General features: G+C 54.8%; 1 protein-coding gene across 1 annotated transcript; it reads right to left on the bottom strand.

Moving 5' to 3' along the window:
* Positions 1-1,886: 1,886 nt before the first annotated feature.
* CDR2L (cerebellar degeneration related protein 2 like) lies at positions 1,887-16,107 on the bottom strand. The gene is made up of 5 exons (XM_058703402.1): positions 15,576-16,107; positions 6,634-6,746; positions 6,193-6,341; positions 5,454-5,618; positions 1,887-4,523 (listed from the first exon to the last, which is right to left on the bottom strand). The coding sequence occupies exons 1-5, from the start codon at positions 15,649-15,651 to the stop codon at positions 3,632-3,634; spliced, it is 1,395 nt and encodes a 464-aa protein (XP_058559385.1). The 5' UTR covers positions 15,652-16,107; the 3' UTR covers positions 1,887-3,631.
* Positions 16,108-17,685: the final 1,578 nt, after the last annotated feature.

The following is a 17,685-nucleotide window of genomic DNA, read 5'->3' on the forward strand; positions in this document are numbered from 1 at the left end:
TCCCAATAGATGATTAGTGATTGTTAGTAATCCTAGTGGTTGTTTTGTAATAAGGGTTCTATTTTTAGTAAAAGCACTATTACCTTGAAAAATATGCCCTAGGGGATGCTAGCGGTTTGAAACAGGAGATTGTCATCAAATACAGGCTTTACCACTCCAGCCTCATTGCTACAGGCATATTCTTTAGGAGGGAATAAACTCCTTCCTGAGCACTGGCTTTGTGAAAGCAAACTAGAAAGGGAATGACAATTAACATAAACCTTTTGGGCTGTAGGCTGGAAGGGGGATCTCTTGGGTCCCTCCCTGTCTTAGTCCCAAGACCTCAGAGGGAACAGAGGCATCTCCATGGTGACTGGAGTAAACTGCTCAAGGGAGCAAAGCCAGGAACTCACTCAGGTCGACAGCTCAGGGATTATGAATAATAAAGTTAGCACCATTCCAAGGCGATAGCTCTGAAGCTGGGCTCCAGGCCTGTTCCTGACACAGAGTGATAGAAAAAAGGAGCTGTAGGTTTCCATGGCCCCAAATAAACACAGCCTGCTCAGGCCATCTGGTGGCCTGGATTCTGGGAGAGGAAGGGGGTAGAGGAGGGAGAGACAAGCTACCCTGGGGTGGAGAGAAGAGCAGCTGGCAAGCTCCTCTCACCTGCTGCTGTCCCGAACCATCCAGAATAGAGGCCCTTCTGGAAGAAATGGGCCTGAGAGGTGCCACCTGTTCCCTTAAAAAGGTGGGCACTGAAGGCTGAGGCCTGCCTTCTCCTTTCCCTCCTTTGTCCTCCACAGGCTGAAATGGTGCTTCAAGAAGGGGACATTCACAGGGGCAAGAGGAAAGAAGGGAAAAGAATAAAGCACCACCAGGCCATTCCCGGCAGCTCGGGAGCTTGCAGGCACCAGGCCTTCTCTATGGCCTGTGAGTTGGGGGATCACTACCTTGTGGGGACCCACAGGGCCTTCCTTTCTTCTTTTCTGGACCGCCCTGAGTCAGACTGGCTTTTAAAACTGAACATGACAAAGAGCTAGAGAATGTGAAATATTGCATAGTGGAATTGGTGAGTTGTAGGTTTGGATATATATTTTTTAAGTTTATTTATTTATTTATTTATTTATTTATTTTGAGAGAGAGAGAGACCGCGCAAGCAGGGGAGAGGCAGAGAGAGAGAGAGAGGGAGAGAGAGAATCCCAAGCAGGCTCCTCATTGTCAGCAAAGAGCCTCAGGTGGGGCTCCAACTCAGGAAATCGTGAGATCATGACCTGAGCATTAACCGAGTCAGATACTTAACCGACTGAGCCACCCTGGTGCCCCGGGTTTAAATATTTCTACGTGACTTCGAATTACTAACTTAACCTCTAAGCCTCAGAATCTCCATGAGTAAAACAGAGATTTTAGAGTTGCCTCCTAAGGCTGCTGAAGGTGCTAAGCACGCGAAAGCACTCAACACTGCCTGGCACAAAGTCAGCAGGCAACAAAGTTAGCTGCTGCTAAGGGATGATAGGAACTTTTTTACTTTCAGAGATCGGGTGGCTTTTACTTTTTGTTTCTCTGCAGCACTGGGGTGGGAAATCCAGTCTTACTAGCTCTATTCTGGATGCTAAGACCACCTTCCTCTCCCCATCCAACACCCCCCACCCCCTGGGGGCAGGGCAGATAGAGTGTGCCTCCTGGCAGGAGTGAGTGGGCAATTCTGCCTCGTTCTTCCAGGAACCTGCTTCCTTCACCACCACCTGCTATCTGCCTGGTCCCCAGAAAACACCCCTAGGCTTTCAGCTGTTTGGCTGCAAATCCCCGGGGAGTGGAGCTCAGGACTCTCAGCTCCCCAATCCCCAGAGCTGTGTGATGAGAGGTGGGGGTGTGAGATGCACAGAGACAGGACCATGGCCCCAGGGCCATTTCTGCTTTTAGAATACTGGTGCATTTTTTATTAAAGAAGAGAATAAAGCATTTGTAAATATATTTCTCTCATGTATACTTCAAAGGTGACGCGCTGGTCGGCCGCTACAGAACTGGGGAGCAAATAGGCAGGAGCCCTTCCCCCACCCTATCCCCTCCACCCTAGATGACAGAGACACATGGAGGGCTGGGAGCTGCCCAGCTCCAAAGGACAAAGGGCTCCAAGATGTGTGAACGGAAGGACCAGCCGACAGCGCTCATCACAGTGCTGCCCAGAGAGCAGGGTGGCGCCTCCAGGGAGGTCGGGCATGCTTGTTACGAAAACCCCTTTACCCCTTAGAAACAGATAAGGCATGAAGGTCCCTGCTGGATTCCCAGCAGAGGCCAGGGCTGCTGCCTTCCGCGGGGCTAGGTAGCTCCTCTATTTTCTAGGATCTCAGGATGGGTAGCAGAAGGAACTGGAAGCCCCGAGGAACTGCTCAGGGCAAGCTGGAGGCCTGGACATCTCTTAGCTGAAGCTGGACTTTCTGAAGCCTTAAAAAGTTTAGCCTGTGACCCAGCTGGGTCCTCAAAAGACCCCCACAAAGGTGAGAGGTTAAGAACAAGCACTTTACGGGAGGGGGGAGACATGGTCTCCACCAGGTCCCATTTCAATACTGTTCAGGACAGGGTGGGAAATCTTGGGGAGTCCCCCGTGAAGGGGGAGCAGGGGCGGATGCTAGGACCACTGGCTGGTGGCACACACCTGGGACATTCTGGGGGCAGCAGTCATGATCTGAGGAGGGGTCGGCCTGTGGGGAGCATGGGAGTGAATGAGACACATCATGGTCCCTGAGATGGGGGCAGGCAGAGGCTAAGCTCGGCAGGTCAGAGGTGGCGTGCAGAGATGGGGGCTCCCCACCACCCAGACTCCTGGAAGGCTTAACAGCCAGAAGGCATTTCCAGGGCTGGAGCCCCAGGAGGCTGGCTGTGAGGGAAGCAGGTGCACTGTTCATGTATGGCTGCCGAGGGGCTCTCTGTTCCCCTCCTCTGATTGGCTACAGATCTGCAGTGGGCTGAGGGTCTCTGGGGAGAAGCCCGCCTCACCAGGGCTGGAGTTGGGGGCACTCGGGGCCTGGCCGAGGCTCTGCATGGCAAGGGCTGTCTCTGACCTAGTCAGGACTCTGGGGGATGGGGCAGCTGGTGCTAAGGGGATGACAGCGTGTCACAGCTGGGGAGAAGCAGTGGGTGGTCCAGGAGACCCCTGGAACCAGCAACAGCTGGCTCTGGGATCCTCCTTCAAGTGTTACCAGTTGTGGGAAGGGGTCAGGGAGACCGTGCATTGCAAATCTCCAAAAAAAAAAAAAAAAAAGAAAAGAAAAAGCCAAATAGTCCAGAATGGCTTTCAGAAGCCTGGCCACGAAACTGAGAGCAAGGCTCAGGGTCAGGAAGCCAAGGGCTGGGGAGCTGGGAATCCCTGGGTGAATGGGGATGTTTGGCTTTGAAACTCTTAGCTGCGTCTTTGGGCTGACGCAGGATGGTGGAGGGTTCTGGGCGATCCGGGAGGTATTGGACACCTCCCAAGTCAGCAGAGAACAGAATGGGGTCCCCCCCCCCCCACCTCCCCACGCTCCCTGGGCCAGGCAGCAGCCTCCACTGGGCTATATTGCTGCTAAAGGGCTCCCTCACTCACCAGAGGCTGCATAGCCCAGGCACAGAGGCCCTGTGACCTGACCCTGGGGGGAGGCTACAGGCCGGGAAAGGGTCACTTGCTGCTGTGCGTCTTCACTTTGGTGGCATTGATGTCGGCCTTGGTCTTCTGGATTCTGGAGAAGATCTCTTTGAAGAGCGCCTTGTACTCGGGCTGGCTCTGCTCCAGCCGCTTGTCCACAGCCTCCACGTGCTGGCTCAGGCTCTTCTCGCCCACCCTGGCCTCCCCCTGGCCCTCCTCGCCCCCGCGAAGGTCTCTCCACGAGCTGTCGCGGGAGATGGGCCGCGAGGTCTGCACGCCAGCATGCCGCACCCCGGCGCCGTGCTGCCGGCACTTGCTCAGCAGCTCCTCGTACTTCTCGAGCAGCGCGTGGTACTGCTCGTCCACTTCCCGCAGGATGGACATGCCCCGCTTGCGCACGCTGTTGGCGTGCAGCGTCAGGTTGCCCGCGTGCCGGCTGGCTGGGTCTTTGGCCACGATGGCGTTGAGCGCCGTGTCGCTGCAGCTCTTGCGGACGGCATGGCCCGGGGAGGCGGCCGGAGAGGAGACGCCGTCCTGGGCGGCCGAGTCGTCCCCGCTGCCGGGCTGGGGGTCATCGGCCTCCGGGGCCTGGGTGAGGGGCGCGAGCAGGGCCTCGGCCAGGTGGTCCTCCCGGCCCAGCAGGTAGGTCTTCGCCTGCTTCATCTGCTGCAGCTCCAGCAGCTCGGCCTCCAGCTCCTGCACGCGGAGGCGGCAGCCCTCCATCTCGCACAGCTGCCGCTCCAGCTCCGCGTACTCCTGCAGCACCGCCGCGTACTCGCGCTCCGCCCGCTCCTTGCGCCGCCGCTCCTGGCCCACCTGGGAACGCAGCACACCCACCAACGTCTGCAGCCGCTCGTTCTCCTGCTCCAGGGGCCGCGGGCCCAGCTCCAACGAGGAACTGTGCAGGCGGAAGGCATCCTCGCACCTGACGGGGAGCAGGCCGGCAGACATCTGGTCAAGGCCAAGGTCCCGGGTCCAGCTCCCCACCCGTAACACATCTCCCGGCCAACGGGCACGATCGTCTGTCTGCTCCTCTGGAGCCACCCTCCGCCCTTTCTCTCCCTGCTCTCTGCCCTGGGCGTCTGACCACGGTGACCTGCGTCAGCCAGGTTTCTGCTCTCTCCTGAGCTCGACCAACGGGAGCCACCGGCAGCAGGTCCGAGCGTGGGAGCAGAGGGAGGTCAGGGAAGGTCTTCCCCAGATTCCTTCCCTGGTTAGTGCTGGCCAGGCGGCACCTGCTTGCCTTCCAGTAACCTCCTTCCCCTGGTCCCTTCAGGCCTAGGGGGGACAGCGGCCCCTCACTGTTGCAAGCCTGGCGTGCTGCAGTGTCCCTGTGGTCTCCCCACACCTTGTCCACACCCCTTCATCCATCACGCCTCAGTTACTCCGTGCAAGGTGCTGTCTCCTGCCAGGACCTTTACTGAAACACCCACTAAACACACAATAGGTATTTTTATCTTAAGAGGTCATCCTGTTAAGGTTTACTGAGAACTGAGAGGTGTAGTGGTTAACTCCTCCTGAGTTAGAATTCTGGCTTAGTAAAGAGGCGACCTTGGATAAGCTCACATAACCTCTGGGCTTCCGTTTCCTCATCTGAGTAGTGGGGATGATAACGCATACCTCGCGGGACTGCCACGGGAATGAAAGCGCTGCGAGTGGTGGGCACACGGCCAAGGCTCACTAAATGCCAGCTGCCGCCTGTTGTTGGCAACAGGATCGGTCCCTCCAACAGCCTGACGATGCACCATCTCTCATTCCCACCTGCCGCCTGGTGCCCACCCTCTCCTTTCTCCGGGACTCGGGGACGCCGTGCAGGGTCCGGACTGCCCCCCACCCCCGCGGCACCCTCGCCTACCGGGGACTGGTGCACAGCTCCTTGAGACAGGGGAAGGTGTGGATGGTGCGCCTGCGTTCCCGCTTCTCCCGGCGTACTCGCAGCTGCTCCAGGCCCCGCAGCTGCTCCACCTGGGCCTGCAGTTCCTCCACCTGGGTCTGGAGGCGCTCGATGGTCTCCGTCAGCCTGGGGGTGGGGTGGGGGACATACATGGGAGGGTCTCTAAGGGGACAGGGCCAGCCCTCCTCGCTGCAGCCCTGGAGGGACTGGGGGTGGAGGTGGGGACAGATGGGCAACCTTGGGCCCCGCTTCCTGGTGCTGAGGTCAGAGGGAACTCCCTGTGTGCCCGAGGACCCGCCCGGCCCCTCCAGGGCTGAGCTGACCATCCTCCCTGTGCCACCTCAGTTCCTCCTACACCCTTCGAGCACTTATCACCCTGCACGGCAGTAAAATATTTACATGCCTGCCTTCCCGCCCAGGCTGTGAGCTCCCAAGGGGAGGGAATGTCTCTCTGTATCCCCGTCACTGTGTCCGCAGTGCCTGAACAGAGCCTGGTATATAGTTAGTGGTTCAAGAAGGGCTGTGGCCTGAACGTGAAATCCACCACAATTGACAAGGGCGATCTCATCACCATCCCGGGGTCCCAGGCCCGGGTTTCTGGGAGAAGGTGCATGAGTCACACCCACCAGACCATATGCCCACCGGCAACCCAACCTGACCTCCCCCTCGCTCGCCCCCCAGCCCGCCACCCGGCCCTCACCCATGGATCTTCTGCTGGGCAGCCTTACTCTCCAGCACCAGCTTCTGGTTGGTCAGCTCCAGGTCGCGGGCTGTCAGGTCCAGCTGTTCGTACACTTTGGCATGCTGCTCATTCATGTGCCGCAGCGTGTCCAGCTGCTTGGTTAGGTACTGGAGGGGAGAAGGTTGACAGGGCTGGGGACGGTGTGTTCACGTGGGCCATTCTCCTACTTCTAGGAACACGTTTGCCTGGAGGTATTGGTCTGCAGCAGGGGGGCGGGTAATGATGGTGGAGCAACGGCTGCCTGGGATAGTTGTACAGGTTGTGAACCGGCAAGAGGCTGTAGGGCCAAGGCTGCGTCCTCTAAGAGGGCACCTTTCCCTAAGTTATACAAGGGCATCACAGGCCAAGGGGTCCACAATGGGGGGGGGGAGCACGTGCAGGGCCTCCGTGGCCCCTCACCTCGATCTCCTGCACTTGCTCCTCATTGGTGGCATACATCTGCTGCAGAGACTCCTCCAGCTCCTTGTTCCTCTCCAGCAGGGTCTTCCCCAGCTCTGCGGCCAAGTGCAAGTCTAGTGGAGAGGGGGCAGAGGGTGGGAGAAACATGAGCAGCTGAATGGGCTCAGAGGACTCCCGGGAACGTTCCGAGCATTCACTCTGTGCCTTCGGGACTCCAAGACAACCGGGACACGAGCTGGCCTCAGGGAGCCCGCAGGTCTGGGAGTGGATGAAAGCCGGGAGCGAAGACTTTACACTGACCGTCGCTTCTGCCTGCAGTGTCCTCTCCCCAGACACTCCCAAGCCTCATCCCTCCTCACCTTCCAATCTGTGCTTAAATGTCACCTTCTCCAGGAGCCCTTCCCTGACCGCTGACTCAAAACCACACCCTCCCCCGCCTCATACTCCCTCTCTGTTTAATTTTTCTCCTTCGCGAGTATCACCATCTAACTTACCAATTTGCTCATTTATCGTGTTCATGTCCCCCCCCCCCCGACTAATTGTGAGCTCAGAGGGCAGAGATTTTGCCCATTTTGTTCACTGATATCCCAGGCCCTGCAACAGCAGGGGCATAATAAATATTTTCTGAAAGAACGAGTGAGAGGAATGTGCTAAGAGAATCGACAGACGTGGGGCCAAGTGCCCTGGGATGATAGGTAAGGGAGAGCTCACTCTTCCTGGGATGAGTGGGAGGCTCAGGCAATGGGCAGCTTTGGGTTTGGAAGGGTGACTAGGAGCTCGCCGAGCGGCGAAGGAAACAGAAAGACTTGCTGGGTATTAGAATCGGATGAGGGGCGCCTGGCTGGCTCAGTCAGTAGAGTGTGTCACTCTTGATCTCGGAGCTGTGAGTTCAGGCCTCAGGTTGGGTGTAGGGATTACTTAAAAAAAAAAAAAAATCTTAAAAAAAAAAGAATAAGCTATGCCTTTATTACAAAAAAGAAAAATTGGATGAGGCTTCAGAGCTCTTTGGCCCAACCTCCTTATTTCATGGAGGCCAGGCTGGAGAAGGAGACAGAAGAATGACCCATCCAAGGTTATGGCCACGCTGGAAGCAGAATTCAGGTCTCCCGGCCCTGGTTGGGGACCATCTGGTCCTAGTGACATGCACCCCTCTCAGAAACCTCCTTTCTCTGGGCAGCAAAACCATCATCCTCTTCCCCCCCCCCCCCCCCCCCCCCAGCAGCCCTGATTCTTGTACCCTAGGACTGGAACCTGCTCTCCCCTCCCCCAGCCAAAGGTGCATGAACACTGTCAGAGAGGCAGTCAGGGAGGGGATCTAGCCTGTTTCTGGGGGGCTGTGTGTGGGGGGGAGGATTAAAAGGAAGTGGCAGGTGCTGGTATTCCTAAAAATTCTCTTTAGTGGGTCTGGAGTTGTGTGAGGGCCCCTAGACATTTGGAGTAGATATTCCTCCGTATATATGCCTCATTCTTCTTAGAAACAAGGGAAATAACATACTTACTATCATAAAGGAAAAATTTATTATTTCTTTTATTTATATATATTAAAAATTGTTTTAATGTTTATTTATATTTGAGAGAGAGATAGTGCTTGAGTGGGGAGGGGCAGAGAGAGACGGAGACAGAATCTGAAGCAGGCTCTAGGCTGTGAGCTGTCAGCACAGAGCCTCACGTGGGGCTTGAATTCATGAACTGTGAGATCGTGACCTGAGCCAAGGTCACTGACCGAGCTACCCAGGTGCCCCTATATATATATTATATATACACACACACATACACACACACACACACACACACACACACACACACACACACACACATATATATTTTAATGTTTATTTCCTTATTTGGAGAGAGGGAGAGAGTGCGGTGCGCGAATGGGGGTAGGGGCAGAGATAGAAGGAGACAGAATCCGAAGCAGACTCTGCATAGTCAGCACAGAGCCTGATGCAGGGCTCAAACTTGCAAACCCCGAAATCATGGCCTGAGCCAAAATCTGATGCTTCACTGACTAAGCCACCAAGGCACCCTGAGGGAGAAAAAATCTTAAGCAGACTCCACGCTCAGAGTGGAGCCCGATGTGGGGCTCAGTCCCGCAACCCTGGGATCATGACCTGAGCCCAAATCAAGAATCAGATGCTTACCAGACTGAGTCACCCAGGCACCCCAAGTTGCTGTGCACTTTAAATGAGTGAATTAGCTGGTGTGTGAATTACATCTCAAAAAAGCTGTTAAAAACAAAAACAAAAACAAAAAAACCACAAAAAACAAAACAAAACACTTTAGGCAGTTTAATCCAGAGACAGAGACTGATGTTAGGGAGCAAGGCCCTTAAAGAGGTTGGTGATAGGCTCTGATTGGGTTTACAAGGTTCTTTTTTTTTTTTAACGTTTATTTATTTTTGAGACAGAGAGAGACAGAGCATAAATGGGGGAGGGTCAGAGAGAAGGAGACACAGAATCTGAAACAGGCTCCATCCAGGCTGTCAGCACAGAGCCCAGAGCCCGATGCGGGGCTTGAACTCACAGACTGAGAGATCATGACCTGAGCCAAAGTGGGCCGCTTAACCTACTGAACCACCCAGGCGTCCCAGGCTCTTTTCTTTTTAAAATCACTTTAAGGTTTGTGTTAAGTGTACTTGATGTGAAAAATCAAGCAGCACAGAAAGGTTAAAAATGGTGACCAAAAATTACTTGGAAATGTACCTCACATATTCTTAGATCTATAACTGGGAATTCCATAAACAAATGGATGTGGCCTCAAATGGTTATGACAGAATGGTTATTTGTAAGTAATAGAAGTTACAGTCTGTGTGTGTGGCATGAGAGGAGAGGGGAGGAAGCAGGTAGATGAAAATGCCCCATTTAGAGAAAGATGCTGGTCACATGCTGGTCACCATTCTTATAAACAGCTCTCTGGGCTTAAAGCAGCTATAGGTACAATTTTGTATGAACAGAATGTTTTTCGTACCTGCTTTTTTCACTTAACAATTTGGCATAGGGGTGCCTGGGTGCCTCAGTTGGTTAAGCGGCTGACTTCGGCTCAAGTCACGATCTCGTGGTTTGTGGGTTTGAGCCCCGCATTGGGCTCTGTGCTGACAGCTCAGAGCCTGGAGCCTGCTTGGGATTCTGTGTCTCCCTCTCTCTCTGAACCTCCCCCATTCATGCTCTGTCTCTCTCTGTCTCAAAAATAAATAAATGTTAAAAAAAATTAAAAAAAAATTAAAAAAAACAATTTGGCATAAAGAGTTGTGTCCACATATATCTACATGGCCACTTTTAGTGGATGTGAATATTCTATTGTATACAAGTCCCCAATAGCCACCCCTAAATATTGTTGTTGGAATTTTATGTATTTCCATTCCCCCCCCCCCGTTGAAAATGAAACTATACAAAAATTCATAGTACAAAAATCTTTGTGCAAATCACTGCCTATATCCCAAAGATACTTTCCCAGAAACAGAATTACCAGGACAAAGGGTAGGCCTACTTGATTCATTCTGCCAAAACGCTGTCCAGAAAACTTGAGTCTTTTCCCCATCAAGAGCTCGTTCCTTGAAACATCCCTCAATCTAGGCTGATGGTATAAATCCAGATCAAGATGTACAAGGGCAACTCTTCTGGGGCCGATGTGATATGGTCCAGGGATTCAGGTCTTTAATGCTTTCCCTGTTCAGACAGTGATCCGTCAAGAATCCCCAGAGGACAGAGGGTCTCTATAGCCCCTCCTAGCAAGTTTCATAAATATGGTTGTTTCAGCTGAGCCCCTTGCTTGGCACCAGACGGGTCTGGGGAGGGGGTTTTCTTCTCAGAAGAGCCCCAGACAGCAGTGGCTCACAGTGGGCATTTTTTTTTTTTTATTTATTTAAAAAAAAATTTTTTTTCCAACGTTTTTTATTTATTTTTGGGACAGAGAGAGACAGAGCATGAACGGGGGAGGGGCAGAGAGAGAGGGAGACACAGAATCGGAAACAGGCTCCAGGCTCCGAGCCATCAGCCCAGAGCCTGACGCGGGGCTCGAACTCACGGACCGTGAGATCGTGACCTGGCTGAAGTCGGACGCTTAACCGACTGCGCCACCCAGGCGCCCCATCACAGTGGGCATTTTGAGAGCAGGACCTCAGGCTTTTTGTCAGCCAAAGCTGGGGGTAGGACTGATATCACCTCATGAAAGCGAGGGGCCTGGCTAGCCATGGGGCCTGGACAAAAGGCCAGGCTGCCTGTCAGGAACAAGCCTGGAGTCTGCTCCCACACATAAAGGTAAGGTTTTGAAACAGCCAGAGTGGAGTCTCCAGGCCGGGCCTATGCCAGGAACGCGGGGCCCTGTGCCCGGATGTCATCTGGAGGAGTTTCCCAGACAAGTGCAAAGCTGCTATCCTGAGCAAGACTGCAAAAACTTAGCCCGGGAAAACACAAGCTGCTCTCCTAAACAGCTACCTCAGCCATTAAGAAAAAGAATCATATAGGGGGCGCCTGGGTGGCTCAGGTCACGATCTTGCGGTTCATGGGTTCGAGCCCTGTGTCAGGCTCTCTGCTGACAGCTCAGAGCCAGCAGTCTGCTTCCGATTCTATGTCTCCCTCTCTCTTTTTCTCTCTGCCTCTCCCGCCCTCACTCTCTCTCTCAAAAATAAATGAACATTAAAAAAGAAAAAAGAAAAATGATCCTGTAGATCTCAGAAGAAGCTTCAGCTTTGAGCAATTAACATCTGATGACGATGGCAAGAAAAACCAGGTGCCTGATACAGACCAGTAGGGGAATGGGCCACTTGCAGTATGACTTTATTCATTATGAGTTGGGCAGAAGTCTACAAAGTGTGAAGGCCTCTGGACCCGTCCGTCCACAAAGTGTGAAGTCTGCCGTTTAACGTCGTACAACTGCAGCCCTATGTTATGTCGACGGCTCAGTGGAAATTCGGGAGCCCAGCAAGACCACCGCTAGCTGGCGATGAGGGAGCCATAGCGCCTTCCTACTCTCTGTAATGCGATGGCGAACGTTTGGCTCACCCCCAAACAGTATCAGATAACTCAGGTATAAATGAAAAACAACAGAAGGCCACGTTCACCAGTGTTTTCTCCCTCGGGAACTGTCAGGGGGGTCTGTGAAGAGGCCACTGCTACTGATGCCGGCCCCTGTGTTGGCACTGGGGGCACGGGCTCCACGGCTGATCTGCTTGGCGTTCCCGCAGCTTAACCTAGAGTCCGAGACTTCAGGCTCCACAGCTGAGTGAAGAAAGGTCAAGAACAACTGCATTTTATGCTTTTGCTTCCAGGTGAGCACGTGAGCTGGGCGTGCGTATTCCTGCCGCTGGCCGGCTGGGCCAGCTGCAAGTCACGCTATAAACCAGCGACATAGAAGCTTGCGCTGCAAAGGCTCCGCATGTAACCAGGCCGCCCAATGACTCAGGGGTGGGGAGGAAGGGAGCACAATAGAAGCTGTCTGGGGTGGGAGAAAAATCTCAGAGAGTGTCTCGGGGAAACTGGATCACAGTGCAAGCTAAGCTGGTCAAAGCTGCCAGGAGGGATCACAGGAGAGGTCTAGAAGGTGCAGAGCAGGGGACTGGCTGGAGCCAAGCGCTGGGGAAGGTACACCAGCTAGCAGAGGCCTGGCGGTGTCTCCGGACTCCGGGTGGAGTGCGGTTCTCCCTGGACCAGGGGTGGGGGAGGCCCGGGGGTGGGAGAATGGGAGAGCTGGCTAAGGAGGAAGTAGAAATCGGAGTAATAAACAGTCTGTTATGGCCAGATTAATGGTCACACTGGACCAAGCTGGGGAAGTTACCGAGTCTGAATAGGCATCTCCCCTGGACCCTGGGCCCTGGAGTTTTCTGGGGTCTCCTGTGGTGGGCTTCGGCAGTGTTGCCCTCTGAGTGCCTGCTGACGTGTTCCCCATGAGCCCCAGAGGCCTGAGAGGGAGTGGCCAGCAGCCAAGGGAATGTCTCTGAAAAGAAACCCTGAAATCCCACTGTCCCCACCGGTTGGGGTTGGGGTGTGGCCCCATAGACTCTGGAGCAGAGAGGTGGGAAAGGGACAGGGGACAGGCACAGGGAGGAAGGAACAAAGATAAAGGCGGTGAGAGGAGAAGATCTATCACCTGGCAGGGCTGCGGGTTTCTGCTTACAACCTCCAGGGCATGAATGTCAGGAACTCTGGGTCCACACAATTGGGGTCCGGTCACCTCCCTCTCCTTGTCATGTCAGAGCTCTTGCCCAAGGCTGAGACTCAAGGTCAGGCACCCAGGGCTTCACATCTGTGACTCAGCAGCCATCTCTCGGCATGGAAAGAGATACCAAAGGCCCACCATGCCTGGCCCAAGGTCGAGGAGGGAGGCGGGCAGAGAGGGAGAGAGCCAGTGTGCTTAACAATCAATGGCTTTTTCTATTTTTACAGGTGCTTGTGTCAGTGGGCGGAAGGAACATGGTGAGGATCTAGGACCTTGCTTGTCCCAACTGCCTCCCTCCACTGGGACAGAACGGAATCAAAGTCAAACAGCAGGCCAAGCTTCCAGAAAGTAAAATTGAGGTCTGCCCCCAGGGCAGGGGGGAAACAAACACAGAGGGGAGACCCAGCTGGCTGAACAAACCACTTCCTGAGCCACTCAGAGACAACCAGGGAGCAGCTGGGCAGGAGAGAATTTGGGGGTTGGATGCAGGGAAGGGGGATGTTACAGGCACCTGAACCCCAGTGTAGCTGGCCTTCGGCCGACGCTTCGCCCCCCCATCCAGCTCTCTGTGCCGGGCTCTAGGAGGTGGTGCTGCACTGGCTGGGCCTGAGGCTTCCTCTGAACCCACCCCTGGCACTCTAGAAGCTCCTACTTTCTAGTCACACGTGGTCTTTTCATGTTGCTCTGTGCCTTCGTACGCCATCCACTCTGCCTACAATGCCCAGGCAGCCCTTATTCAACCCTCCAGCTCAGAGGGTCCTTTGCATCAAACTTTATGAGTCTTACACCAGAAGGCCCTCTGTCTCTGCTCTCATTGCCTTCTGCCCTCACCCAGGGCGAACAGACATTTGTGTTTTTTTGCTCAAGAAGTCCAATTTCTTCTGACACTGCCTCATTTCTGGTTTCCCTCCTTGTTCCTGGACCCTGGCTACAGGGACCCTGGCTACTGGGGCTACAAAGCAAGGCCAGCTGCTGCAGACCAGCATGGCCATCCCCTACCCTAGCCCCAGAGCATGGCAGCCCGGCCCCGCTCGAGTCTCGACACCTCTCGCTCTCCAGAAGCAGTGTATCTCCCACCCCTACTCCCTGGCTCCTTCCTCCCACATCTGGGCCGGGCACAATGCCAGAGACTTTGTTAGGGGTGCGGGAATGAAATGAGACAGCAACAATATCAGCATCAGCCTCTCAGGAAGCCATCTTCCCAGGAGCTCAGCTTCCAATCTTTCCACCTAGGCCTGCCTCTTCCATGAAGCCCTCTTACCGTATCCTAACACCCACACTTAGTTACAGGCCCACCTCTACCTGCCAGGGTGCACCCAGGAGGCCAGGGCTGGGACTGTTCCCAGCTCCCAGGACGGTGTCTGACACTTAAATGTCAGCCTCATGGGTGTGTGTGGGATGCAAAATTTGGGGGGTAATGCCCAGGATGGGGGACCGGGCTGTCACAGCCAGTATTGGACATCATACTCCAGGCAGGGAGGCTGAGGTTAGACTCTAGGGTGAAGAATATGGCCGAGTTCAGCCCAGCACCCCCAGTCCCACGCTGGTCCCCCAGAGACCGACTAACCCACCACGCTCCTGAGTACAAGGACAGTCTCATCTACCAGCAAATCTGGCCACGTGGGGATGCGGGTCAGGGCCAGGAATCAAAGGCTCCAGGATCTGGTCAGATGCCTCACATGAGGGCAAAGCTAGGCATCTGGGGTCCCATGGATAGGCCACTCAGAGTATGGGGTGTTAGTAGACACTGAACCAGAGTTGTGTCCACACACCCGCCTGGCTTGCTGGGTGACAGTGGTCACTTCTCCTGGACACGTTTCCTTGCCCCTCCAGCTCTAACCATCCAAGAATGAGGCACTTTGGGGGAAGAGAGGGTGTATTTGACTGTATTCCAGCAGACCTTGGCCCTGACCCTCTTAGGCCTCCTCCTCCTTCCTGTCCTACAGCTCCACCCCCTGTTTAGAGTGATGTCACGTTGGCCACCTCATCACCAGATTCTAACCCCCTTCCAGCCACCCTCTCTACGCTCAGATGGGAGTGGGGGAGGTGGCTCCCCATTTACTCAGGCTGTAGTCTGGTGCATTGTTCAGAATGCCCAAACCTGGTTCCCTCCAACCACGAATCATTTGGGAAAAGGCGGGGAGGAAAAGGGCCTGGGGACCCCCTTCCCCTCGAGTCGTTTGGAGACTCCAAGTTTTTGCTGCTTCTTGGCCAGCAGGGTCCCCAAACCCCTATACCCTCCCTGGGTAGAGGGTAAAGAAGTTGGGGAAACTTTCTGGGAGCCTTAGAGCTCAGGAATCCTGGCAGGGGAGGGTGCCACTGGATTTGGAATGGGATAACTTTCCCCTACACACACACACACACACACACACACACACACACACACTCACTCACTCACCATTCCTCTCAGCAAAACATAGCCAAGGAGCCACCTCCAGGCCTTCACAGACTTCTAGCCAGTACTCAGGCCCCCAATTATAGTAGGGGCGCCGGGGCAGTTCCTGCCTCTAAGATGAGGTGTGTGCTCTGGGGGAAGTATGCCCCTGTCGTTCGGGGAAGAGAATGGCCGCTCCCCCCACTTTGGTGTGTCTCCGCCGGTCCCGCCCGGGTCTTCTCGGGCAGCGCTCCCTGTCTCCACGTCCCCATTCTCCAGACGCATCACCCTCGGAGTCCGGCGCTCCGGGTCCAGCCCAGCCCTCCCCGGGGTGATACTGCTCAACAATGGAGAAGCGGACAGGGGTCGCGGGGCGCACCCCGCTTTCCCGCCGCACCCACGCCGCCGTGCTCACCCTGTTCCAGGTCCTGCTGGTCGTACCAGGGCTCCTCCTCCTCTGTGAAGTCCTCCATCACGGCGGCTCTCCGCATGGCCCCGCGGGCGGCGGGCGGCAGGCGGTCGCTGCGGCGGCGCGGCTCAGGGCCGGGGCGCGGGGCCCGGGACAATGCGGCGGAGGCGGGCCGGGCCTCCCGCGTCGCGGACTCGGGCTGCAGTGCCCCCGCCCGCGCCGCGCCCCCTCGCCATCGGCCGCAGACCGGGAGCCCACGCGGGGCTGGCGCGCCGCCGCGGTCCGGCCCGGCCGGGGTCCTGCGGAGCCGGGGGCACCCGGCGGCGGCGGCACAAAGGGTGGAGGGGCGGAGACGGCGGGCCGGAAGGCGGCAAGGAGGGCCGGGGTCAGCCGGCACGTCTGGGGCGCTAGGAGTACGCGGGGGCCACGACGGGCGCCCGCTGCCCGGCTTCGGCCCGCGCTGCCCCCGGCCCGCCCGGCGACACCGGGAGCCGCCGCTGCATCTTGGCGGGGTCCGCCCCGCGCTTCCCTAGCCGCCCGCTTCGCGGGGTGGGGCCGGCCGCCTCTGACCAATCGGGAAACGTATGCAAAGATGGAGGCGGGGCCGAGGGCGGGATCTCCTTGGTGTCTCGGTGGGTCAGTTGCTGATTGAACCTCACCCTCCCTCTACGTCCAACTCCTCCAACTATGGCTCAGTGTTTGAAATGATTTTATTTTGTTTACCTGCTGTTGTCTCTCTCTCTCCTTCCAGATCTCCTGAAAGCACAGTTCTTGCCTCTCCTGTTCACAGCTGGCTCTTCAGTGCCTAGAACAGGCTGGCCCACTGGTAGCTTCCATGGGCACTCTTTGAATGAATGAATGTTAATTTACAATCACCTTTAAGAAGTTGAGTGTTTGAATATTTGTGGCCGGAAACTTCAGGCCGGGAGTGGCGAAGTTTTAGGGTGTGTTAACCTGCATTCTGGACCTTTCCCTTTAAGGTCCTGTTTCCCTCCCCTTCCCTCTCCTTCCGTATTCTAATACCCAGTTATACCAGTTAAAGCCATACATGATTTCACCTTCTAAGCATCCTTTCGTTAAAAGGGTCTCAAGCATTCATGTAACTGATTTTTATTGGACCCATCATGTGCTGGTAGTGTTGTGGCATCCTGAGTATATCCAACTCTGAACATACGTGTCAAATATATCCAACAAAGGACTTGTATCCAGAATACAGAAAAAAATATCTGTAAGTCCAGTAGAAAAGTGGGTAAAAGACTTGACCAGGCACTTCACAAATGACCAAATGACCCAACAAACACGTGACAGGGTGTTCAACTTCTTTAGAAGGATCAACACTTGTAGGGGAAGAGAAAGGAAATGGGGTTTGCAGAGGTAGGAGTTGGGTTGAGAGGTGGCCTTGATAAAAGCCTTTCCCAACTCTGCACAGCTCCGGAATCTGAGTCCAGAGAGATCCTTCAAAGCTATTCCAGTGGCAATGAGGAGAGGGCCTTTATATCCCTCCCCACGCCCCCACCCCCACCCCCCGGTCTTGCACATATCAACAAGTCATTGAATGGATGCAGGCGGTGAATGGGAAGCAGTGCGGATCTTAGGCAAAGGAGCTCTTTTCAGCTCCTCTTTTCTTAGAGAGGGCTGACAGCTGAGGACTGTCAGCCAGCAGTCTTTCCAGCAGTTGGGGAAACATATCCTTCAGTCCTGAAAGGGAATCTGGGAGATGAATCACAGCATGCATCATATATGCACATCCTGTAATCTAACAATTCTGTTTCTTATATATGTGCAACAGAAGTATGTACATGGGGCACCTGGGTGGTTCAGTCCGTTGAGCGTCTGACTCTTGGTTTCAGCTCAGGTCATGATCTCACCTTCATGAGTTTGAGCCCTGTATTGGGCTCTATGCTGACAGTGCGGAGCCTGCCTTGGCATTCTTTCTCTCCTTCCCTCTCTAACCCTCCCTTGTGCTCTCTTTCTCTCTCACAAATAAATAAATAAACTTAAAACAAAAAAGAAATATGTACATCTGTTAGCAAAAGACATGTACAAGAATGTTCATAGCAGCACAACTGATAATAGCCCAAACTGGAAACAACCCAAATGTCCAACAATAGTCAAT

The sequence above is a fragment of the Neofelis nebulosa genome, chromosome 16 (assembly GCF_028018385.1).
Source record: "Neofelis nebulosa isolate mNeoNeb1 chromosome 16, mNeoNeb1.pri, whole genome shotgun sequence".
NCBI classification, from domain to species: Eukaryota; Metazoa; Chordata; class Mammalia; order Carnivora; family Felidae; genus Neofelis; species Neofelis nebulosa.

Bases quoted from the DNA above. Each gene is read 5' to 3' on its own strand.
- CDR2L (XM_058703402.1), bottom strand. From the start codon at position 15,651: ATGCGGAGAGCCGCCGTGATGGAGGACTTCACAGAGGAGGAGGAGCCC. The intron at 6,747-15,575 runs GTGAGCACGGCG...CCTCTCCACTAG, and splicing joins CCAGCAGGACCTGGAACAGG to ACTTGCACTTGGCCGCAGAG. The intron at 5,619-6,192 runs GTGAGGGCCGGG...CCCCACCCCCAG, and splicing joins GCCCAGCAGAAGATCCATGG to GCTGACGGAGACCATCGAGC.